The sequence below is a fragment of the Astatotilapia calliptera genome, chromosome 1 (genome assembly GCF_964374335.1).
Source record: "Astatotilapia calliptera chromosome 1, fAstCal68.1, whole genome shotgun sequence".
Classification (NCBI taxonomy): domain Eukaryota; kingdom Metazoa; phylum Chordata; class Actinopteri; order Cichliformes; family Cichlidae; genus Astatotilapia; species Astatotilapia calliptera.
The window spans coordinates 21,463,150-21,489,070 of NC_137422.1; the positions used below are offsets into that span (position 1 = coordinate 21,463,150).

Consider the following 25,921-nt stretch of genomic DNA (forward strand, 5'->3'; position numbering starts at 1 on the left):
TTCCAAAAGAAAAATGAAAACACAGATACGGTGAGGCATTTTGGAGATAGTCAGGGGTCACGGAGTACGTCATCTTCCTTGTGGGGACAAAGTGGAGAGCAGTTTGACAGAACGAGCTGCCAAATGCCTCCAGGCATAAACTCTGGATGAAAGAATGCTAACAGTCAAGTGCTCTTGTTGTGCAAGTCATCCAGTCTTGTGTTTGGGTTTTCAAACGGCTGCTGCATTCAATCTGCATTTTCCCCCACGCGGAGGCATTTAATCTGGCGACACATTCAAATGTCAGGAGAAAGGGATCAAGTGGGGCAGTAAAAGGGCAGAATAACACTTCCATGCATCAATGACACCCGTTCATCTCCTGATAAACCCACGTCTCACTAGACAATGCATAAGAGAAGACCTCGCCTTTAACAAATGGGCCGCTGTCCAAAGGCTGCGAGGCATTTAAATAAAATTTACCTGCACAGGCCAAATGACATGCATGATTTAGACTAGACATTCTGTAATATTTACACCGTTTTAGTGTGAGCAAAACATTCAGGAGAGGGATAAGCTGAGGGGAAAGCAAAACAACTTAATAGAGAATTTGGGTCAATAACATAGGGTTTTAGTGTGAATTATATGGCCAGCCATAAGAATAAACACGGTCTCTATCCAGCAGCTTCAGGGACATGAGCTGAGAGCGAAAGCGAGAGAGCGCGAGAGAGAGAGAAAGCTTCCCACATTACCCGACCTGGAGACTCGAAGGCCGTGGGGACAGTGCCACTGTAAGCATGAACACACTGTGAGCCTGCCAAAGTCTGGCCAAGAATATCAAACAGGAACTTGACCAATGTCTGACTCCTAACCTTGAACTAACAGTCTTTAAAGTGCACTGTCTGAACAGAGGAGGGATAATTTTTACCCAAAGTTTGGCTTGTAGTGCAAAAGGAAAAGTTTTTTCCCCACAGTGAGAAATGTGCATCATTGATTAAAGTGTGCTTAGACTCTGACTTAAATGAAAACAAAAAATAGAAACTCATTTATCTTTGAATCATTTTATATCAAAATTGCAAAAATTCCTGCTTAGGAGACTCTTTCAAGACTGTTACAATGGAAATTATTTGGAAACTTGGAAAACCTTTTCTCATGCAACAATGGTACTGGACTGTTACACTTTATTGCAACAAATCAAACTTCGGCTGTGGCTACAATGTGGCTTGCCATCACCAGTGTGTGAATGTGTGTGTGAATGGGTGGATGACTGGTTGTGTAAAGTGCTTTGGGGTCCTTAGGGACTAGAAAAGCGCTATACAAATACAGACCATTTACCATCTAAATGTGTGGTTTATTGGGACTGAAGCCTCTCATTTATACAATAGGTGCCTTTTAGGTGAGCATTCATCACAGCTTTATTACACAATTATGGAAAGTCCTGCAGAAGGCTTACTAAAGCAGTATTACTCAGGACAAGATAAATGACATGCTCTTGTTGTTCTACGGGTTCTGAAAAACAGGAACACATCTTTACACAATTTTGAAAATATTCAGTCAACGGATCAAGGAATGATTAAACTGTGAGACCTCACCTATCTGAAGTGAGGACTACAATGTCATTTGATTTATTTTTGTGTTGGAGATGCTTATGGATAGACTTTGCTGCTTTCTGATGGTGCACTTATGTAATGAACTAAGACAAAAGCCTTCTAGGAACAGCTGGAAGCAACAGCCTGCCCAGACAGGTTAGTCTGAGTATTTCACAGACTCCTGGATTTTTAAACATTCAACGCAACCATCACTAGCATTTACAGCGGATGGTCTGAAAAAGAGCTTCAGTGGGCGGCACTGTCAGTCTTTTTGTGAAAATGTCTTGTTGATGCTAGAGGTCAGACTGCTTCGACCTGACAGAAAGGCACCAGCAACTCAAATGATCACTGGTTATAACTAAGGTATGCAAAGGAGCATCATCAATCATCAATGCACAACGCGTTGAACCTCGAAGCAGATGGACTACAGCAGCAGACGTCCGCAGCGAACCTGAACAATAAACGAAGGCTCCACTGGCTCACCAAAATTGGACAAGAGAGTCAGGTCTGGTCTTGATTTTTGCTGCATCATCTGAATGATAGGGTCAGAATTTGGTGTAAACAATATGACACACAACATCCATCCTGCTTTGTATCAACACTGCAGGCCTTTGTCAAGCTGTAATGGTGTGGGGGATATTTTCTTGGCATACTTTGGTCTCCTTAATTCAGAGGTTGGCAACCTGTGGCTGGTGAGCCATGGGTTATAATTAGGGTTAACCGTAACCCCCATTAGTACATATACTATATGTATTAATTTATTCTCTCCCATTACATCTGTCCTCCGTCAACCGCCTGTGTTTCTATAAAGGTTCCTTTGATGTTGAAGGCTGCCGACGCCTGCGTTAGTACCAACTGAGCATTGTTTACCACAAACTACCTGAGTATTGTTGCTGACCATGTCCACCTCCTGATGGCTGCTTCCAGTAGGAAAATGGACCATGTCACGAAGATCAAATTATTTCAAACTGGTTCCTTGAACATAACAATAAGTTCACTGTAGTCATATAACCTCCACCGTCACCAGATCTCTATCCAAAAGAGCACCCCTGGGATGTGGTGGAACGGGAGATTCACGTCATGAATGTGGAGCCGAGAAACCTGCAGCAACTGTGTGATGCTATCATAAGAAAAGGTATTTTAAGATAATCCGGCCAAATATGTGCAGGGGCTCTTCAGGCAAACACAACACTAAAACAAAAAAAACGTGACTAAAGGAAGGAAAACGTCAGGAGGAAGGAGACAGTAGCCTTTTTCAGAAAAGACATTTTGAGCAGTCACTGTAGTAATATTAGTAACAGTTTAATTACTACATCCACATGATTTACAGCTTTGGCATGCCACAGTGTCTTTATGTGAAAGCAAAGTAAGAGCATCTATCAAAACTCCTACATCATGTCTTTCTAAGATTGTGTAGGGTTGAGTTTAGATTGGCACTATATGAGGGTTGGGTGACGAATATATATCGACTATCGTTTTTCCAAGGACAAGTTATTTATTTATTTGCCCATGAGTAAGCTTGCTAATAATGATGGAGCTAATAGAAGCAGTCAGAAAAAAAATAATAACGCTGTTTTAACAGCACCCTCTTTCATCTGCGAGCAAATGCACCATCCTCAGAGTGCGCCCAAATGCTTGTTGATGGACCTGCAGACTCTGGTGATAGCCTAGCATACTCAGCCGGATGGTGGACACGTACGTGCTCATGCAAGTTAGTCTTGCTTGAGTACTTTACTCGAACAATACGTCTGCACAAGCGGCACACCACTTTGGTTCCATCCTTAAGTTTGCCTCTTTCATCCCAAATTGGCGACTTTATATATATATTTTTAGTGCTGTCAGTGTTAACGCGCCGTCATCACCGATTAACAATTAACCCATCTGGAGCACAGACTGAGTCAAAATCCCTGAAATGTCTCTATCAACGTTTTTCGGGCAGTTTGTCCAAAGTTCGTTCATTCTGCGCCTCAGATGGGTTGATTGTGTTAAAAATTTTAATCGCGTTAATCGTGATGACCGCGTTAACGCTGACAGTCCTAATGTTTTTTATGGAAATTAGTTTGTCCATGTTCGGACTTCTGTGTTGTACACGTGCAAATCAGTCTGTGCATGATTACATTGCTCCGCCCATCAAAAGGTCTGTGCATGCGCGAATATATTGCCCATCGTCGATTATTGGACTGACGATTGTCAGTTGGAAATTTTTTACATATCGCCCAACCCTACACTATATTAGAGATGGACCGATCCGATATTAGGTATCGGTATCAAAAATACTTTTTGATACAAGATTTTTCTTAGCTGCACACACAAATGTGGAAATAATGAATAAAAATATTAAACATGTACAGAAACATGTGAAACAGGGTATGGAAATCAATTGTGAGATATCAGATCATGCATGCCTCACAGTCCCCACCCAAAATGACAGCTGCTGCCATGCTCCATTACCACGCTTTGTTTTTCTCACATTTCCACTGCATGATCCTTGTTTTATTAAACCAGAGATTACAGACATTTTTGGCAGATTCCTTCGTGACCTCACTTTACTTTTCCCCCTTTGGATGAAACACAGCTCAGTGCTGTCATTATTCCAATCATCTGTAAACAACAAAGAAAAATGGCTTTCTCTAAATGTCTTTACTTCTAACAAGCTGTCTGTGCCACAAAAGGCATTATTTTTAATCTTCTAACTGAAAAGGGAGGAAATCGCTGCAGTGTGTGGTAACTGTGACTTATGATCAGCTAACATAGTTGAGACAGAAACCACTTTGTAACGAGAAGTAATTTTACATGAGAGAAAGTTTCAGTCCTGGTGGGTTTGAAGAGAAACGAGAAAAACAACAAATATCAAACAAAGTTACATCAGCCTGATGCATGTGAACTGAATAAGTCATGTGGTGGCACAGAGCAGGCCAGTTCCCAGTCCAGCCCATCAGGGTACAGCACTGGTATCCAACAAAAAGCCAGTGTGGACAGTTGTGTCTGTTCCTATAGCAACAAGTAAGCTGCAAGGACATAGTTGTGGTTGATTAGATGATTTGGAAACCAAAGGCCACGGCTGGCTTTAAAATACTGTGTGCTTCTAGCAGGGGTCGAAAAGTCAAGTAAGCAGTTCTTTCTCTGGTTATTCCCTGTGTAGAAACTTCTCTATTGTGAAGGCAATGTTAAGTTAAGGTCAACTACCACTTGAAACTCTTGGGCTGCCAGTAAAATTGATGATTGAGAGGTGTGTGGCGTGGGTCATGGGAAAAAAGAAGGTTCACTGACATGGACAAGCATGTAACAGACGCTGTATCCAGCTTGTGGTTACATTTTGACTGACATGCATCTCGCTACCCAAATATCTTCAATAAAACTAAGACAAAGCTGATATATCTGCATTTTATTAGTCGAAATCCGCTGTTACTGCACTTCACTGTTTATGCATTATCACACTTGCGGTGGCAGTTACGGCAGGGCGAAGACAAGGGAAATGGTTAACAGTTCAGTTCCTTAAACCAGCTGTGTACACAAGCCCATCTACTATTCACAACAGCCAGCAAGAAACCAAAACAGAGAAATTCACAAGACCTCCAAAGTGGAATTACAGACAGTGATGGTCCAAAATACTGACAGGAACTGCCTTGTTTAATGTAATCCCCAGAGCTGATCTGTTCAACAGGAGTCAATGTTTGCAGGTTCAGTTTGATGAGATTTAGGAGCAACATATTTAACATGTTTAGGCTGACAGGTTTAAAAGAGTCCAGTCCGGTACCATCTGTCAATGCGCTGATAAGCTCAAATCAATAATTTATCTAAGATTGTTTTAAATATTTAGAGACAGTAGTTTCACTTATTAAACTAGACTATATGCATGGCTAGAAACCACAGGGGGTAAGTGAATATTTGCATACAGCTGTGTGGAAAAAGAAAGTTCCCAGGTATTAATGCAGTCATGTGAAAACCTAAGCACACTCCTTGATAGATTATATTGTAAAACCACCTTTAGCAACAATAGCTTTCAACGTGGTTGCAAAACAAGCCCAAATAATCAAATCACCCCTTCACCACCGTGGTTAGAAGTGGGTAGGTGGTCAGGTGTTTCTGCTGATATGATGGATTTCTCCATTTTGGTCTAACTGTCCAAAGGACATTGTTCCAGAGATCTTGTGGTTTCTTCAGATGCACTTTTGTAAACCTAAGTCGTGCTGCTACACAATATTGTCAACAGTATTTTTTCTTCTGCCTTCACAAGCTTATGAATTCAAGTGACATGCCATTCTTAATATAATCTTATGATGTTTAATATGATATTGGCCCTCGCTTTGCTGCTATACCAGCTTCAACTCTTCTGGGAAGGCTTTCTACAAGGTTTAGGACTGTGTTTATGGTCATTTTTGACGATTCTTCCAGAAGTGCGCTTGTGAGATAAGATGCCGATGTTCGACGAGAAGGCCTGGTCTCCATTAATTCATCCCAAAATTGTTCTATCGGGTTGAGGTCAGGGCTCTGTGCAGGCCATTCAAGTTCTTCGACACCAAACTCACTCATCCATTTATGAATCTTGCTTTGTGTATTAGTGTCAAGTCATGTTGAAACAGCAAGGGGCCATCCCCAAACTGTTCATTCGTCACTCCAGAGATCACGTCTCACTGCCCTAGATTCCAGCGGTGGGGTGCTTTACACCACTGCATCCAACACTTTGCATTGTGCTTGGTGATATGAGGCTTGAATGCAGCTTACTTACTATATCAATTCTTATCGAAGCATCAAAGGTTTGCCTAGTTCTTCACAGGACTGCAGAAAGCCTGGGGAAACTTTCTTTTTCACATAAAAAAGTTAAACTGATCCCTTAGATGATATAGACGGCATTGAGAAAACAGGTGGAGCAAAAGATTTACATTCAAGGCACACATTTCTATGCTTTGATAGAATTATTATTTCCTTACCCTGTAAAATGCTGTTGACAGGGGCAGCAGTGCAGCAGCCACTGTGAACTCCTCAGAGGTGGAGCAGTCCTGCGGGGTGAAAAGTAAGAGAGAAGTGAGAACAGGGCAGGAAACAAAGCATGGTGCGAGACTCGGAGAGAACATCTTTTCAACCCTACTATCATCAGGTTTGATAACTTTGTGTGAAAATATTTTATGATGTCAACACAATTTTAAATTGCACAACAACAGCAGAAACATGGTCTTTGAGGGCTCTGCTGATCAACAGCTACAAATTAGCAATGCAGAAATGTGACTTTGGGAGAACTTTGGGTGGCAAAGAATCCATCTTCAGCATTTCTAACGTCCTGTTACATAAAGACACTGTTCTGTTAAATGTCAGGGCAAAGCTCAAAACTAGGCCTGCCAAATCCCCTCACTCTGCTCTTTTGCACCGTTATGACATATGCTTTCAATCTTCTTATATAATTCCTGCCTTGACACGACTGTCAAGTGTGTCCAAGTCTTCAATTTATTGATATTGATTCAGCTAGACTGCCATACAAGGCTAATTAAAAAAATAATAATCACAAAATGTTGCGTAAAGTGCAGTTATTTTGGCCATTAATCAAGCATCCACGACCAGCCAGAAAGCAAATTCAATTTTCTTTTTTTTATAGGTGTTTTTTATTTTATTTCAAAAGGGATTGGTTGAAAATATTCCCTCTTTGACATTTACACACCATTCCAATGAGTCTCTGTATCTGAGACTGTTTCAGGTCAGAGAGGCGGTGCTTAACAGCACTTTTAAAAGGATGGCATTAAGACAAAAAAATCACTACACGGGAGGCTGAAGGTGGGAGGCGCTTAGGGGCCCAAACTAAACTTTTCTTACACAGACCATAGAAAACAATGGGGAACAAAAGAAAAAGAGTTGAGTTGGACTCAAAAGTGCTTCACCCACAGGAAATTGGTACTTATGTGCAGTAAGCTTTGTTGGGATTTATTCGTTGAACTCTGCAAATGAAAACAGCCAGAGGAAACTTGATTTAAGACCATGTACAAACAACAGCACTGATTTTGACCTTGTGCCGCACCGGATAACCCCGAGTCATTAAAAAAAAAACCAAAAAAACCCCTGTATGACAAATGTTTTCATATTTAATGTATTGGTTTTGGACCAACGTCACGTGAAAACGAGACTCTTAAAACCATGACTGTGTTCTTCAAAAACAACATACTATCAGAGTGCTTCATTTTGGAGAGGGAGATAGGCGGAGGAATGCTCCACTTTCTGATAGTGGTCTGTAATGGGGGGCCCTCTTGCCGCCACTCCTGAAAATGCGCACAGGCAAGAATGTACAAAGGGGAGAAAATGCAAAACACATGAAAGCCAGTGCCCCCCCGTCGACAAAGCAACACAGTTTCTGCTTTAGTTTTCTTGTTGCTAGTTTTTTTCCTTCTTCTTTGCAGTCATTGGGGCTGTGGTCAAATGTTCCAGCTTACTGGAGCGGCACCAAAGCATTGTTTACCCAGCATCCTCGACAAAGCTGCAGGTCACTGGAGTTCATGGACCCCAGACAAAATAGAACAACAAGTGGAAATGCACAGGCAGAAGAGTGTGACTATTTTACAAATGAGTACTCTTCCAAGGAAAAAAACAGAAATTTAGCGGTGACCGGAGCCTTTTTAACCAAAATGGTCCAAGAATGGCTGGAGGTGGGAAAGGGGAGGGGTTTAGATACTTCACCATATCACCTTTCATATAAAGAAGACTTAATCGGCTTCACTTAAGCCACACTTAACCTCCACCTTAATCTCCTGTGAACAGCCAGAGAAGATAAGTGACAGCTCAAAAGCTTTTGAGGTCGAGTAACAAAGTGAAGAGATAGCAGTGAAATCTCCAGCAGATTAGACTGAATGAGTGCTTGTAGTCCATCAAACACTTGACAAAAAGTTACTGCATTAAGCACTCAGTCATTCTCACAGCGTCCACACGGTTCATGGTGGGGAACTCGTCCTTAACATATGTTATTTGGGTTTTCAAGAATAGAGGGAGAAGAAGATGTTGCGGTTTGCACGGACACCCTGCAGCCTCCATTTCCTTCCATTATTTACTATGTGTCTAACCTTTTTCCCTCATTCTTTAGCCTGCTGGAGCTATAACAGCGAGGATGACTAACACCGCTATTCTGTTTCAGACACGTATGCACTGGACAAACACAAGGAGGCTGTCAGCATGTGACACAAAACGCTGTAGGATGTGAGCAAACACTAACTTCCTGTGTTAGCACCTTCCAGGAAAGCTGTGGGATGACACTTGTGGCATGCATTTATGAGACTTTCATGGCAGAGGGCAAACAGAGCAGCGCCTGCCTCATAGCCTATTACTGTTAATTGCGTCTGGAATTACGAATAGGAAAAGGAATTAGGCAAAAATAAGCAACATAGCTGACATTTGTGTCACCCGGATGAGCAATAAACAGAAATTCCGTAGTGAAAGCAAGATATCCGATTAGCACTGATGTTTACCTGGCCACACTGGTGCACATCCTTGAGAAACATTTATCCGAACATGGGAATGATACTAAGTACAGATTCCCAGTGACCAGTGAGTTACATAAGGCAGTCCATTAGGACCACTAAGGCAGACAAGAGGGCATTTTCTCACAGCAAGAGACTAATTTATGAGCTAAATAATGTACAAATGTAATCACTAATAACTATTAATGGAAATGTTCAAAGTGATTAAAGTGCAGCGGGTAGAAATTAAGCTAGAGGGGGTGGACGGGTGAGGGTAAAGGGTACATCAGCGTTCATCAGCTCAGATGTGGCAACATGCAGTCCATATAGGACAGTTAGATGGAGTTCACCCTCCACCCGACAACAACATCTATGCTTAATATGCATTACTGTACACTTTTCCATGTCACACGTTTGAGGTCGGGATCATAAATGACGCATGGACTCTGCGCCGAGGCGATCTCTCCCCATAGACCTCGGACTCTGACACCCTCTCACAGTAAACCTCCATTCGGAGCGTGTCCGTGAGCACCATCATGACGCTGCAGGCCATGAGAGAGCAGAGCACAGAAGGCTAATAATCCTATCAGACAGGAAATGGTTGGAATGCCAGGACACATCCACAGCAGGGCTTGTTCCCCCACATGGTTTGCGCAACTTTTACTTCTAAATGCTAGAGCATTGACCAGCGCATGCACGCACATGCGCACGCACACTCATATAAATGAGCAATTAACATAAATGCCTCAATAAGGGGGGTATTACTCATGGCAGAGAAACACAGCAGAGATAAGGCCAACAACAGATGCTTAAACAGGAAAAAATGCACAACTGTAAATTTCTTACAGACACTCACAGATTGTTAGCGCGCCTAACGAGATAGCCAAAGAAAGAAAAGCTAGTTCATACATACTTCCAAGGTACAGTTTCATCTGATTCCAGCGCCTCAACCTTTAGCCTACTCTGTGGCGCACACATCCTGCTAACTCTTTCAAAGGAAAACTCTGATTGTAACCAGAAAACAGAAAAGTCACACAGCCGTTGACAGTTTAACGATAAATCTTGTAAGTGGTTTCTTAATGATGATGTCACTGCAAATCAACGTGTCAGATCAACACACGCGCCACAAATACTGAGGCGGCCTGTGGCTGTCATCATGCAAGAAGCATGAACATTTTTTGCAGAATAGGTCACTTTGGCTTTGTGAAGCTCTGAAGGACCTTTGAACACGCACACACAGACACAATCCGGCCGGCCGCGGCACGCTCTGTGACATCTTTATGGGGTCCTTGTTTTGCTGGGTATTGAAACAAAGGCGACGTAGCAGAATTTAAAAGTAATAACTGGCCCCACATCTTAAAATGTATATTTAGATGCCAGACGAACACAAGACCGAGAGCTGCAAGCCAACCTGGCTTTGAGACCAAAAACAAACAATAAAATCTTTAAAAACAACAATAAATGATTCTAAAATTTTTAGAGAAAGGCTGATTACATACTTTGTTGCAATTCATCAAAGTGTACTCCACGTCTATATTTGTGAAATTATTACGTTGTCCTTTGGGGTACTAGCATTTCAGCAAACATGTTTTGTTTATATTCTTTTTAAACATGTTCATGTCTAACATGTAGTTTACAAGAGCAGAACAAATGAAAATAGTGAATATTAGCACAACTTGGATGTAGGTTTACTTGCTTGAATTGCAGACAGCACTAAAGATACAGATGACCTATTCATTTTCCTAGAGCATACCTGTTCAACAGGTTCATTTGTTTGGGTGAAAGAAAAATTTAAGCCCAGGTTTGCAGATTTTGTTCTGATGGTGAAGACCAAATGACGCACCAGCTTTCATGTAACAACATGAAACAACATGAAAGCACGCGTTTGATTTATACTTGAGATAGAATTGAACTAAAGAGGCTGTGCAAACGAGATTTTGGTTTTATAAAGCCTTGGTAAATGCAGACCAGCGATAAAGTCTCTGATCCTGAAAATGAAGACAACCAAATGCCAACAAACTACTTTTCTCTTCCTGTTCTCGAAAGGCCAAATTCATCAAAACTCCATTTGAACAACTCTGAAGCAACGTGCACATTTTGCACGTCCCTAGCAGATGGTGGGATTAATTGGTTTTCTGTTATTTGGGGGGGAATGACTGGAATCTCAAGTCACTCTATAAATGCTGTACTTTTTGACTATTGCTTACATTTTTAAAATCCCTCAGATGGGTTTATTCACACTAATAAAACAAGGGTAACTACCAATTAAGACCAACTGCTCCGTTTGAGTAAAGCTTTACAGACTTTTTATAAGCTGCAAAAAAAAAACAAAAAAACAACCACACTACGTACTTGCTTTGACAAAGAGCTGAACCACCAGGAGGGCACGAAGAAGACACAAACACAGTATCTGATTAACATTGAGAAGCATTGTTAGGTCTTATAGGTCATAAGTCTCATGACACAAGGCCAGACAGTTGGAAATAAAGGCAAACTTTATATGGCTTCAAAGTAGATGTGCCTGATCACAGCTTTTACTTTGAAGATGAACTTTCTCCTTTTCCGGTTTGCATAGCATTTTTTTTATAGTTTCACGATGGCGTGGAGTGTTTTGCAAGTGTTTGCAGACGGGATGGCATCTTCCATGAAAACCAGCAACTGCAACCTGCTAGAAACAAAACAATCACAAGGCCATTTTGGATGCACTACTGTGTACGTCTTTACGACCAATTTCACGCTAAAACTACCAACAACCACTCACCAAACAGTGATGGGATGCACACGCGACTGGAGGTTACCAGCAGGCAAGGTCACTTATCGGTCTTCAAACTTGCATGACTGGGTCTTACCGATTCAATTTCACAGCGACTGCAAGCAACATCCATTGAACAATCGCAGTCTATTGGGGAATATGCATTCTTCCCTCGTGACCAGGGTTTACTAAGTGGTCGCCAACATGTCCCTAAGCCTGTGTGAGACCTTAAGCATTACTATCTGACTCTCTACAGCTAATCTTTTAAACTCATAAAGTCTACTTTGTGATACTGAACTAAAATATTTACATGGATCTGAAAAACATTTTCCTGTATATCAGCTTTAGAAAAAGTGCTTTGTTAAAATAAATCTCAATATTTTGTGGGAATAACACGGTAAATTTGACATTCACAGTTTGGGGACGACAGCACTGAGTGTCTCAGTACAATTTCAGACTTGCATTGTAAGGAGGAAAAAATCCTTTAATTCATATAAAGTTTTGATAAAATGCATTGCTTTATAAGGCCACACAGTCTCTAAGCCATCAGGTTTGTGTAGTTCATTCATTATTTACTTATTCACCATCGATTTTCTTAGAATAACAGAAAAGCTCGTAATCCAAGATGATGTTTAAATTGACTTTTTTGTTAAAAGCAACAGACCAAACCCAAATCTGGAACAAATAAAGACTTTACAACATTTCAGTACTTTAAACAGTTGATTGATTATCAAAAATTCAGGTATTTAAATTTCTCGATTAGTTGACTGATTGTAGAACGTGACCCCCGCATTGCAGGGGGGAAAAAATCCAGGCTTTTCTAAGGCTGACTGCTTCTTCCTATCTGCATGGAATATTACTGTGCATGTTTACAGTACAGATGTAACAGTCTGTGACTTATGTTGGCAGGTTTATCTGTCACGTCACTGACCTGAAGGGCACAGTTCATCATACGAATGATGTAGTCAAACTGTTGGTGGTCCAGTATGGCGCGGTTCTGCTGAACATGGAGACTGAGCTCCTCAGTCAGACATTGGCGGGCTGCCTTGCCTTTCAGCGCACGCAGTGCAGCCGGCAGCGTCTGTTAAAGTGAAGAAAGAGGGAAAGAAGGTTTTAGAAAGAAGTAACAGACCTGTGAAGAGAAGTCAATTAGCACAAGAAACAGGAAACTATTAGTAATTTAAAACTGTTAAAAAAAACTGAAGACAGGAAACCTTCATTGTATAAAGTATTTGTCAAAAGTGACATTCACTACAACAACTACAGGAGCACCTACAGTGCTATGAAAATTATTTGCTCTTTCCGGATTTATTATGTTTTTGCAAAGATAAATAAATATAAAATGCTGTTTCTTGCAAACCTATCTGGCCCTATGTGAAAAAATAAAATTCAAGCACACTTGGGTTATGCAGCAGGACAATGATCCGAAACACAGCAGCAAGTCCACCTTCGAAGTGGCCTAGTTAAAGCCTGGACTTAGTTTAAACAGGTCCTTCATGTTGGAAAACTGTCCAATGTGGCTGAATTTAAACAAACCTGCAAAGAAGAGCGGATCAAAATTCCTCCACAGTGATGTGAAAGAGTTATTGCAAATGCTTGATTACAGTTTTTGCTGCCAAGGGTGCCGCAACCAATTATTAGGTTTAGGGGGTAATTTTACTTTTGTTTGATGAGCTGAAACATTTAAATGTAACAGATTTCCAAAAACAAACAAACAAACAAAAAAAAAAACAGGAAGAGGATAAACACTTTTGCACAGCACTGTATGTATGTCAAAGACTTACAAGTTCACGGGGTGTTCAGAGAATTCCTGCTATGCATTTTTACCCTGTGTGCATGCAGATGCAGGTTCAGGTTATATAACTCCTGTATGAAGCTATAAGGATACATAAAACAACTGGCACTCATCCCATTTTAAACACACTGGAGTCATATTGGACTGAATGCTCACCTATGAACTCCTACAGATGAGGCTGTAGTGTGGAATATAACTTTGAGGAAAGATTCCTGTTCAGCATAAATACTTGCAGGAACAAACAGATCAGACAGGAATTGATCAATCCCAGTTGTAATTATTGCTTGGCAGCTTAGCCTGGCACAGGGATGCAGAAAGATTGATCACAGGCCTTATTTACTCCTGCTTCTAGGTGTCTGTGTACCAGCTGGGACATAATAGGACGATAAAGCTAAGGAGAGACCCGCTCCTAAACGGCCTGAAGCTCTGGTGTTACCCAAAGCACAGGTGCCTTATGAACTTGTTTAAAGGTAGAAAAATAAACAGTGTGCATCACCTTTTCAGTCTCCAGAGTCTTGTTGTAAAAGATGAATGAGATGCAGTTCCTCACGACCTCCAGCCTGCGAGCGCTGTTAAACACAGAGTAACTCTTTCCCATGATGGATGCTGGAAAAAGCAAACAGATCGTTGATGAGTCATTTTAATTAAAAATTTACATGCAAAAAATTCTGTGAAATGTATTTTTTGCGCATAATAAGGTTTTAAAGTGAGTCATACCAACAGGTGGTCCAGCGGGTACTACACACTTTTTCTCAGTTCGTGTAGGAAGAGGTGCGCTGCTGTGTTTTGCTGTACCCTCCTCCATAAGCTTCTCCACCTTTTCTTCATGCAGCACGGGAAAAGGTATCTGGTGCACGCGCAGGTGGGATCCCTCAGACGGCCGAGGCACTTTCTGGAATGCCATGTGGGGGTTTGGGTTCTCCTAACGTACAACAACCAGGAAACAACATGGATTAATGGGACAGATTTGGAGCAGCACACATGCAGAGCAGGCTAAAATGAGGAAATCAGATGTACACGGCACACCAGCACAACAGAGGAAACTTAGCAGTCGTTTGTTGCACGAGGACTTACATTTCTATAAAGCTGCTCGGAGAGCTCCCTGATGTGCTTCTGAAGCTTGGCGGGGTTGACCTCCTCTTCCTTAAAGCTGTCAAAGTCCAAGGCCACCAACTGCAAAGCACACCAACAACAAAGAAAACAAAATGTAAACTAGAAACAGGGTCAGTTGATTGAAAAGGTGTTTATGTACGAGCCTCTCTATTTAAAGTTAAAGGCTAAGGTTTCGGTGGTGCGTCACGGTACAGTACCTCATCAAACAGATCGCAGGCTCGGTAAGGTGGACCCCTCTCTGAGACAAAGCCGGCAAAGGCCATGCCATCCAAAACCTTGGTCAGGAAGTCATTCTCAATGAGGCCTCGCTGGCCCAGGAAGGCAGTCTGGATAATGTCAGATTAGAGCATTCACAATCACAAACCTTGTTCATATGGATTTACTACAGACTGCACACCAAGCAGCCATTTTTAGAACATGATCACAAAATATCTCTGCAAGGGGGACTTTTATATTGTTGCAACGTGGGCAAGTTCTTCAGTGTGCGGAGAAAGGGAAATAAATCCAGTTAGAAATGACTACATGCAAATGAATCTAATTTACTTTACACATAATTATATGTGCCTGTGGCTAGAGGAGATAAAACAGTTCACTCGAGCCCCCCACCTCCTGCTCCAGGATTCCAGGCGAATAAGCAGAGCTTTAGTTTATAATGCGATCCATGTGGGGTACTTTGAGGGTGATTTGCTGATGGGTTACCACGGAGACACCACAGACACGAACAAACAAAAACCCCGGCGCAAAACAAAAATGTAAACCTAATACGTTTCATATGGCTCACTGCCGGATTTGCCCAAGGTTACGGGACTGTGTCCGAAGCTTGGATAAACAAACGGATACCATCAAGGAAGAGTCACGAAGATTCTGTGACACGTTTAAAACAACACGCATACACAAACGCACGCATTAGACACTTCTGACAAGTTTATCTGTCAGGTCTTTATGTGCGAGTCCGCCCACACTGCTGGCTAAAGGAGCGCGGGCAGATTGATGGAACGTCGTGTTTTCTAGGGAGGAATTGCTTAACGAGCTTAATCAAAAGGTCATATATTGGCAAAAATGCTAATTTTAGCCCCGGGAATTTCATGACCTGGTTTTAATACCTTGTGAAAGTGGATCACGGGTTCAGAATGGATGCGGATGAGCTGCAGGCAGGACCTGTAGCCCTGAAAGAGTTGTGCAAACAACCTGAGAAAGACGGCTCTCACCTCCTTGTCCTGGAACACACACACACACACACACACAACTCATCAAGCAGCTATGCCACAAATGCAGTCTGATAAGGTAATTATACAACAGACATGCTTTTTTTTTTTCTTCACTTGGGTTATGGGTTACCGTCAGTTAGTACCCCCACTCCAACGCTAACCTCCCTGTGATAAGAAACCTTTTCTGGGCAGCCCGTCCTCCTCGTGTGGGAAGGAGAAGGACATCACTCCTTGAGACACTGAGGAACTTAAATGAGGCCAAATGTTAACCCCGCTGACTTACCAACAGCTTGAGGTTGGAGGGTGCGGTGCGAGGTGGGGGGAACGCGTTGTCCGCTATCTCCAAATCCGGGTGTAAAACCTAAGAAAATGAATTTAGATTCAGACGATACATTTGTTTTCGTTTATCCCAAGCATTTATGGAAAATAACTTGGAATGATTCCAACATTAACTTAGGGAATGCTGCGGGTGCACAGCGAGTGACCAGGTAATGTGGTAATCAAGAAGTGCCTTATTATTTCATTAGGAAAGCAAACATTTTATTAAACAAAATATAAGAATTAGCATTATTTCTCTATATATGTGTAGTGATGTGTTTGTCTTTGTAAAGGATGAAATGACAGATGACTTCTTGTGCAATCAAAGAGCTCTGCAGCACCTCCTGCAAAAAACAAAAACATTACCTGATCATCCCTTCAAGTTAGTCTCCCTGTGACTTCTAGGAAACATACGTTGCACTCGGGCAAAGTTCAGTTCACTCCATAAAAGTCCTGCTGTGACTACCTGCATGTGACAGTCTCTGATGGCAACTGGATCATGTTGTCTGTGTCAAAATACACGCCTTCAACCATTTTTGATTTTCAGGAAGAGGAGAGTCTCAGAGTGTGGCCGGGAAAAAAAATAATCAAAAAACAACACGTGGCACAGATCAGATCAAGTGTTCTTCCTCAGCTGTCTCAGGATATTACAGCCAGTACTGATTCTCCAGCCTGTTGGGGCCCAAAACAAAAATACACAGGGGGCCCGTCCAGCCACAGGTCATCCCCATTCTGTTCTAAATAATGTGACATCACCAACAACAGTCTATAAAACAACAGGTAAAGTGTTACTAACACTGTAACTACTAGTTTCTATGTTCTTTTAGCCTACTAGCTATGCTAATAAGTCAGGTTCCAGGTCTGACTCCTGGCTCTGACCTTGTCACATCACAGTGGAGACAGGTGGGGCCCACTTAGGGAGGTCATGTGTCTTTTGCTATCCTTGGAAACTGAGGGCACTGCTGTAATGTACAATTTGCCTGCCTTGCTTAAGGCAAGTATTACAGCAGAACAACTCGGTGACCCTAAGGGATAAATTCAGGGAGTCAATCTAGGAGCATGTACCTTGATACCCATCTAACTTGATGAGCTGTCTTCAAGCTGGCCGACATGAGTTGTAGCTCAATCCTTTGCTCAATAACAGTGATGGAAGCTGGCTCAGGTTGTCAGCATTTGTTCTTTGTGCACGTGTATGTTCCACAATTAAATTGCAAAGCAGGGTTTCTAAGGAGAGATTTAAATGTTGCAAGGAGACGACCTTGAAAAGGTCAGGTATGTTTTTTGCTTTGTTTGGCCGGCATTACGGAACTTTCTGAGCACACTTCGTATACAGAACACAACCCACTCTATTACTCTATTATATAATGTTCAAAGAAAAGGAACTTCGGGAATATTTAAAATTTTGGGGTGCTCACTTTAGATGCCATCATCTTTAAATAATGTGGTTTTAGGTGTTTTTGTGTGCATGTGTGAGTTTGCGTTTGGGCTCACCAGGGACAGGGTAGACTGTGTTTGGTGTAACAAAGGTTCAGGTAGCAAGGACAGGTGGATACACTCAGGAATCTTTATTGTTCCTCCATCCAGGTCAGCAATGATAACATCCAACTGATCAAAACACACAAAACACTGACAGGTCAGGTGGTTTTACTGCTGCTGGAGGAAGCGCTGTGTGGTAGACATGTCTGATGAGAGTCAAATGCAACCAGCTAAATATAGAGAAATCTTTTAAAACCCAGTGTGCAAAAACAATCTGAAAAAATAAAAATGTCAATTTCGCTGGTCAGTAGAAAGAAAAAGTCCTTAAAGCAAGACCTGCTTTGAGGATATCAAAATAAGCCTTTAAAGACTTTAAGTTGTCTGTTAATGATTCATTGTTACCTTTTAACAATTTCTAATCTTTAACTTGTGCATGAAGGTAGGACAAATTCCTGGATGTCTGTGACACGTCTACACTCACCAGATCCTGGATTTCGTTCTGAAACATGGAGTGCACGCCGATGATGAAGGGCGTGGGTGAACTCAACACTTCCAGCAGTCGCGAAGGTAGAATGGGGATGTAGGGGTAGCTGTGTGCACGGACACAAGCAAAACGCACACATTTACTCAGAAGAAAGATTAAGAAGAATTATGGAACGATTGGTCAACTATGAGCTTAAAATATACTTCCCCGCAGGGAAGAGGATGTGATTTGATGAAAATGGAGCTCGGATGACTAAACTTATTTCAAGTGATAAGAGAGCAGTAAAGCACGGAGGACATTTATACGTAAATTTTAAATGATCATCATCATCTACAGGAAACTTGTGTCAAAATTGCAATAAACCCCAGATAATTTAAATGTAGAACACTGTGTGTGGACACAGTGTTTCATATCATGTTAATACATAGTGGCTTCTAATTCTACCTGAACAACAGAATTACTCGAGACCACGATTGTGTACCAGTCATCTGAAACGCCAGTTACTTCTGTGCAAGTCCTGTTTTACATTTTCCAGTAACAAAAGGGTTTTTTGAGACGTGTGACTGTGTTTGTGCAAACTTCCAGCAGCTTAGACAGACAAATAAACCGCTGCTGATTTTTGCTGTTCTTGTTGCTGTTGGCAAACTTAGACCAAGCAAACAATGAAGGATACAGGCACACAACGCAAGGAATGGCAGAGTAGCATCATGGTTTTAGTGCTTTGATTGCTCATTTGTTAATAGGAACTAAATACACTCGCAGACACTTTATTAGGTACACCTTGCAAGCAAAGAAAGGGATCCCCTCAATTCTTCATCGCATAGATTCTGCAAGTTGCTGAAAAGATTTCTCCGAGATTTCGCTCCATGTTGACACGACAGCATCACGCAGTTGCTGCAGATTTGCCGGCTGCTCATGCATGCCCACATCTCAAGGTTGCTGTATTGGACTGAGATCTAGTGACAGTTATTCTGCTGGAAACAGTCATCAGAAGATGGGCACAGTGTGGTCATGAATGCTGTTCATGCCAAATTAGTCATCTGAACGTTGCTTCAGTGCTCAATGTGTTGTTCTTTTATAACCGCCGCTCACAGGAGACTTCCTCTTTTTCTATAAACCCTAGAGATGGTTGTGTGGGAGAATCTCAGGTCAGTAGTTTCTGAAGTACTCGGACCATCCCACAGAGCACCAACAACGATGCCATGTCACTTAAATCACCTTTCATCCCCATTCTGATGCTCAGTTTGAATTTCAACAAGTCTACACACCTAAATACACCTAGCTGTATGCCAGCTGATTGGCTGATTAGATATTTACGCTAACAGTGAGTTAAATAGGTATACTTAATAAAGTGGCAGATGACCATATATCTCATACTTATAAATATTTATATGTATTAGCATCCTACTACACCACATTAGATCAACTTGATGTTGGTACTTTGCTTTCACATAAAGACACGGTGGCACGCCATGGCTGGAAATCATGTGGATGTAGTCGTTAAACTGTTACTAATATTACTACAATGATGGTTCAAGACGTCTTCTGTGAAAAAGGCTTACTGTCTCCTTCCTCCTGACGTCTTCCTTCCTTTTGCATGTTTTGTTGTTTAGTGTTATGTTTAAGAACCCCTGAACCCATTTGGCCGGATTAGCTTAAAATACCCTTTCTTAGAAGATATGTTTCACAAGGGAGAGTGATGAACAAATGTATCGGAGAAAGGTAAGGAGGTTATTAACCACATACATCTGAGTCATTTCAAGCAAACAAAAAAAAAAAAAAGAGGTTAAAGAAGGTTAAATTGTGTGACTTTAAAAGGTGATCTAATGTGATGGAGAAAACTGTTTTTACAGAAATGAATGAAAAATTAACAAAGTTAATGATCAGTCAGATCACAAGCCAAGAAAGTCACAACTGCAGTCAATGGAAAGTCACATGAGATTCTGTCTCATCCAGCCATATCAAACACATACTCACCTGTATTTAAGAGGAAACATGAGGGCTTCCAGGGCACGGCATGCCTCTCCAAGCCGCTGGTAGCTGGTGGAGTGGAATAAGACCTTATGTTCTGTCAGAACTGCACAGAATAGGCTAAGAACATTTTGGATTCCTGAAATGACAAAAAACAAACCAAACCCCAACACAGAATGAAATAAATGAGGTATTTGCTGGAATGTGACGTCCACATTTTCCAGATCATTCATCTAAAATTGATTTGTGAAGGCCTTTCAGACTTCAACAACAGATTACAGCAAACAATGTGCACTTGGAAGTTCGCTGATAACCATAAAAGCTTCAAGCCGGATCACTGAAATTCTAAGGAAACAATATTCTGTACGCTCGTTCCTGTTAGGCGGAACAACGTGAAGAATGTTAATATAGAAAGTTCAGAACTTCATCTCATTGAAATTTGCTCCGGCTGTGATGGAAAAGTACAGAATGACTTCAGAGGGCATGAAAGGAGAACGCAAAACACTGACAGCAGTGTAGCCAAGACCACTTAAGGCTTTGTATGCAAGAACAATTATTTTAGCATCAGTTCTACAAGACTACAACACAATGTGGTTCTGCTTTTGCTGAAGTTGTAAAAATTTTATTGCACGCTACCAAAAAAACTTTTTGGGAAGTGCACTTAAAAAAAAGAAGAAGAGTGTTACAGTAATGCAGGCTGACTTGTGCCAGTTCTTCAATTAGTATTACCTCTTTGTTTTATCACCTCCTGTCTAAATGAAGCTACCACAGTCTGTCTTTGTATGTGGGCACTGCACTCTCTGTTTACTATACACACAGAGCAAATGTATGCAGATGGGAACACTGAGCTAAATTTATATATTCAAATAAATGCATAATTGAAAATACAATGTTTTTAAAAATATGAATACTTTGAACTAAACTGAAAGGGCAAATTCACTTTTGTTTATATTTCTTAGCTTGTATTATTATTTTTACTACTGTTGTTATTTAGTGCAGCTGCATTAATTGGAAATAAAATTACAGTGACGCTGTGTAATCTGCACTGTGTCCACTAGCTGTGAAAATAAATCTGCATTCAAATAGGACAGTTTCTACTGAACCATTGAATATAAAGGTAGGTGAAAAGTCATCTCTGAAAAACAAAGGAAATTACACACTCTCATACAGTATAAATAATATTTCAAAAACTGATGCGACAATCAGGAAGAATTCTAAGTTTATAGTTCCTGTTATTGTTTCCTATCAAGCAACTGACAGACCAATTCATCACACATCGGAGTGATAAGGAAAGAGGAACACCGGCAGACATATCCGCGCCGCTGGGGGCGCTGGGTCTGGAGTCTGGCTGCCTGAATGGAGCGCTTCAGTAATAAACAGGAAACGCGCACCTAAAAAAAAACAAAGGAAGAAAATCTTCCTTTTTAAAATGAAAAAGCGTGACTTAAAAAGTCATAACAGGCACCAAATGATGTATTTTTGTCCGTAATTTTTACTGAGATACCGAGGCTTCCAATTCAGTCACACCTCGTGTTCAGGTGTTTGCTTATCTCATGGAAACAGCGACACGTTTCCGAGCCCTAAATAAAAGAAGTGGCAGCAAAAACAGAACAGACAAAGGCAACAAACAACAACAGTCGGGCTGTTGATGGTCGGATTTATCTCGCTCCCGGCCGGGGGGTGGTGTTGGGGGGGGCTGTACTTCCTGTGCAGTGTAACATGTTTAACACACATTCCTCTGTGGTGACTCGATGACCTGTGCGCACAGAGCGATGTCCCGACCTGCCTGTCCCCATGCTAGTAGCTGATCCTTATATGGATGTAAGGACGAGCTAATAAGTGGAAACAAAACGCTTACGTGTAACTCATCAACTGACTTTCCAATCAATGTGCAGGAAAGTCAGGCTTTAAGGTCAGAGGAATCATTAACTCTACGGTCTAACTATGTCTGTAACTTTCAGTTTCCTGCACCTTAATAAAAAAATTATTATTATATAACAACCTGTGACAGCAGCAGGAGAGATTAAAAAAAAAGATTATGATTTCATATTCTTGCCAAGAGTGGAATAAAGAATAGATAATACCGATGCCGTGTCTACATATATAGCTTACAGACACGAGATGGTCAGGACAGTTTAGCCTGAAAAAACCTGCAGACAAAAAAACAAAACATGCAGACTGAAATAATTGAGGTGGTTTCAAAACACCATTGCCTGAAGTACATTTGTTCATTTATCCAACATTAAACTTCTGATAGAGTAAACCTGACTTTATAAGTTAAATTACAGTCATGGTATACTGTAAACATCACAAGATGAAAATATCAAGAATGAGTACATTCAGTATTTGATAAATTCAGCGTCACTGTCATGAAAGTAAAACGATATGATGCTTTTATTGGGCGTTATAGGTGCATGAGTCATTTTAGCCATTGGTAGGTGGTTGCCAGGCAACTTATAATCATGTAGGAGGAGTTCCCAGCCAAACCAACAGACAGTTTTTGTATTACAGTAAGTAACTATAAAAAGTGACAAATTGTGGCTTTGAGGTTTTTCTGGCTAGCTATTTTTCCCTTCTGCTAGCCTCTGTTTAAAGCTATGCTAACAATCTCATTGCTTTAGCCTTTAGCCTAGTTTAGTGTAGATTCCCTGCGCCGTGTCAGAGGTACTTTTCTTCCTGAAAGTCATGATGATACAAATATCATAAATATGACATTTTCTGTAAACACCTGGGTAGGGCTGGGCTATATCATACCGTTCACAGTAATACCGGTGTAATGTTGGGCAACGATAGGAAAATCAAATATCGCGATAGAACGTGGGTAAAACGCGCATGCGCAGTGCCTTTGTTTACATACGCACATGGCGGCGATGCAGAATGAGAAGAGCGAAAGTGGATCGTTAAATGAAAGGAATGAACCAGAATTGGTTTGTAAAAATGCTGCAACTTCAGTGGTGTGGAACTGGTTTGGCTTTCATCCGTCAGGTACACAACAAAGCACTATTTTTGGTAGAGCATGTTAGCGGGCCGTCGTTATTACCGTGTTTTTTTTTTTGGAAAATACGGCACACTTAAAATCAATCCTTTGATTTTTCTGAAAATCGACAGTGCCCCTTATAATCCCGTGTGCCTTATGTATGAATTCTGGTTGTGTTTACTGACCTCGAAATGATTTTATGTGATACACGGCGCTCGAAAATCTGTCAAATGTTTCAGTACGACTTTGCTAAGCTACGAACCCGCAACGCTTGATGGATTGTCGGAGCATTACGGCTATATTAGGCAGGAGCCTCGCGGAGTGATACGTACTGTGCTTCAACATAATATTACCGTATTGTGTGTGTATAACCTCTTTTTTTGTGGATTTTGTGGATGTTATACATGGTTATGCTGAGGATATGTCGGCCAATTTCCACTGGAAATGCCTTTTGGTTAAACTGTCAGCAAGGAATTTGCATTTGCACTGTTACGTTTTTATGTAACTTTAATGCACTTAAAAAAGCTGCTTGTTTAAGTGAAAATACATTGATGTTTTTTTTTTTTGGCACTAATAAAGTTGAGAAGTTGTAAATTATTTTGTCTAGTGTCAATTATATCGTCAGTTATCGTTATCACAAATTTTCAAATGTATATCGTGATAAATATTTTTGGTCATATCGCCCTGCTCTGGGTACATTTAGCAGTGTTCAGATATCGGTTTGCATGCAGAAGAGTACCTGTCTATTCATTTTCATTTTCAAAATTATTAACAGAGCGACCGAACTGTAATCATTGCGCTATTCGTACGTGACTCTAAACATTAGAAAGAAACTAAAATGTGCAGTTCATCTTTCCAGCACACATGTACTGTATCCTACTTGCTGCTCTGAACTGCAAATGTACCCTCCTGATTAAAGGAAGCAGGTTTAGGAAAACTGACTGGTCGTGATTCGTTATTATGTCAACATTATTTTGTTTTGTGTATCCAAATTGGCAACAAATGCATGCTCTGACATGACCCTAATTGCATATATCGTGTAAGAACACCTACCCCTCCCAATCCCCTTGCTGCTTCCAAACAAAACGAGGATGGTGTTAATACAGTCAGGATACAGAATCTACTCTGATGTGAAGCACATTCTCCTAATCAAGAGAGACCAAATGAGGGCCAACTTTCCATTACAAATCAGATTTCAGGTGAATTAGATTTAATCACACTCTCGGCTTACATATGCAAAAAGTGAAATAAGCCCCGCTGTTTAGGAATAACCCCAAAATCTGCAAACATAATGCAGAAAGTTCACAGCGTGGCTTTTGCCAATTTGCGGGTTTTTTTGGAGTGCTAAGAAAAACAATAGACACACTCCCTAAATACGTCTGGACTCCCTCATGATTGAGTCATTGCGTATCAGGCACGTCGGCTCTTTACCAGAGCACGTATCGCCTGTTCAAATCATTTAAGTCTGGACCATTAACATATTGTGCAAACACTGCAATCCGAAACCACAAAACCTAATCAAATCTTCATTATTGGCTCCTTCTACCCAGACAAAATTACAGAAACATTGATGGGACACAGAGAAAAACGCACAGCCGTGCTTGAGACGCATTTCATGTAGAACTAATCCGAGCTCTTAATGGCTCACCGCAAAAGTCCTACAGTAGTGGAGTTTGCCACTAGGTGATTAGCAAAGTTACACAGAGCATTTAAAAATCTGATAAGAATAAATGTGAAATATGTCAAGCATAAAGGCATTTTACTAAATAAGCTGAGACATTGAATGCTTTAAAACTTATGTTTTTAAATGTGACTGCTGTCAGATTATAATAGCTACTAGAAATACTTACATGGTGATTGAGTCTACAGTACATGATAAACTGCAGCAGGGTAATGTTAATAAATACATGACAAGACATTTAGTCATTTCATTTCAGATACAACAATGAAGTCATAAATAAGTCATGTTGTGACTCATGATTGCTGGTTAGTAGTTATCACAGTTCCTTGACCCACCCAACTGCTGGAAGAGTAGAGCAATACTCTTGGATGTAACGGGCAGCGTGTCGTTCAGGGGTGTCTGGATGAGCTGACGGTCTCCTGCTCCCAGGCTAAATAGCTTCTGTAAACAGAAAAAAAAGGGCGTGACAGTCAGACAACAGCAATAGAACATTTTAACGACCATCACGTCTACAGGGTTGAGAAGTCCAACGACTGACAGTCACAGGACTGTTCTGAGCCCGTGGGGCATGAAAAAGATGCATTCTATTCAATGCAAACACTGTGCAGACCATCTGAATAAGTCTTTTTCACACTAATCAAAAACATAACTGATATGGTGCACAGCTGCATCAATATAAAAATGATTCATGCACTGCAAAGATTCAAAAACATATTTCCAAAGTGTGTACGTGTTGTTCAGATCAACACAGACTCTAATCAGTCACCTAAAAGCTGTGCTGTAATTATTCTCACAAATACATCCTGATTCACACCGTGTGCAGGTATCCTCTGATATAATCTCACAGTATCATATAAAGGTCTCATGGGGTCCTCATTCACACAATTCCTGGCATACCTGTATGTTCAACTGTGTTTTGTTTTGACAAATGAGTCTGCTTGGGTCTGGCAGACTTGAGGACATGAGATTTTTTGTGGCGTCTTGCTAGAGAACAGAAGGGGCCAAATTCTTCCTTCTAACAGCACATTATCCATCATTTAAAACAAAATCAGATGAGAAAGCGAATGTGGCAGAATGAGCGGGCTGCGTTTTTGTTCCGGGTGTTAAATAAATTATCTTATGCCTAGCTTACCGGAGCATTATCTTCT

General features: G+C 41.0%; 1 protein-coding gene across 4 annotated transcripts in view; it reads right to left on the reverse strand.

Annotated features, from left to right (window-relative positions):
• The window catches only part of sbf2 (SET binding factor 2), a 106,586-nt gene that overhangs the window by 37,030 nt on the left and 43,635 nt on the right, over nt 1–25,921 (reverse strand). For all 4 annotated transcript variants that reach the window (XM_026167769.2, XM_026167752.2, XM_080298352.1 and 1 more), the window contains 12 exons: nt 25,109–25,214; nt 20,122–20,254; nt 18,142–18,250; nt 17,676–17,789; nt 16,150–16,227; nt 15,762–15,875; nt 14,856–14,984; nt 14,620–14,718; nt 14,263–14,467; nt 14,042–14,151; nt 12,682–12,831; nt 6,497–6,565 (listed from right to left, as the gene is read on the reverse strand). In XM_026167769.2, coding sequence (XP_026023554.1) covers nt 6,497–6,565; nt 12,682–12,831; nt 14,042–14,151; nt 14,263–14,467; nt 14,620–14,718; nt 14,856–14,984; nt 15,762–15,875; nt 16,150–16,227; nt 17,676–17,789; nt 18,142–18,250; nt 20,122–20,254; nt 25,109–25,214 — 1,416 coding nt within the window. The remainder of the gene's footprint in view (nt 1–6,496; nt 6,566–12,681; nt 12,832–14,041; nt 14,152–14,262; nt 14,468–14,619; nt 14,719–14,855; nt 14,985–15,761; nt 15,876–16,149; nt 16,228–17,675; nt 17,790–18,141; nt 18,251–20,121; nt 20,255–25,108; nt 25,215–25,921) is intronic.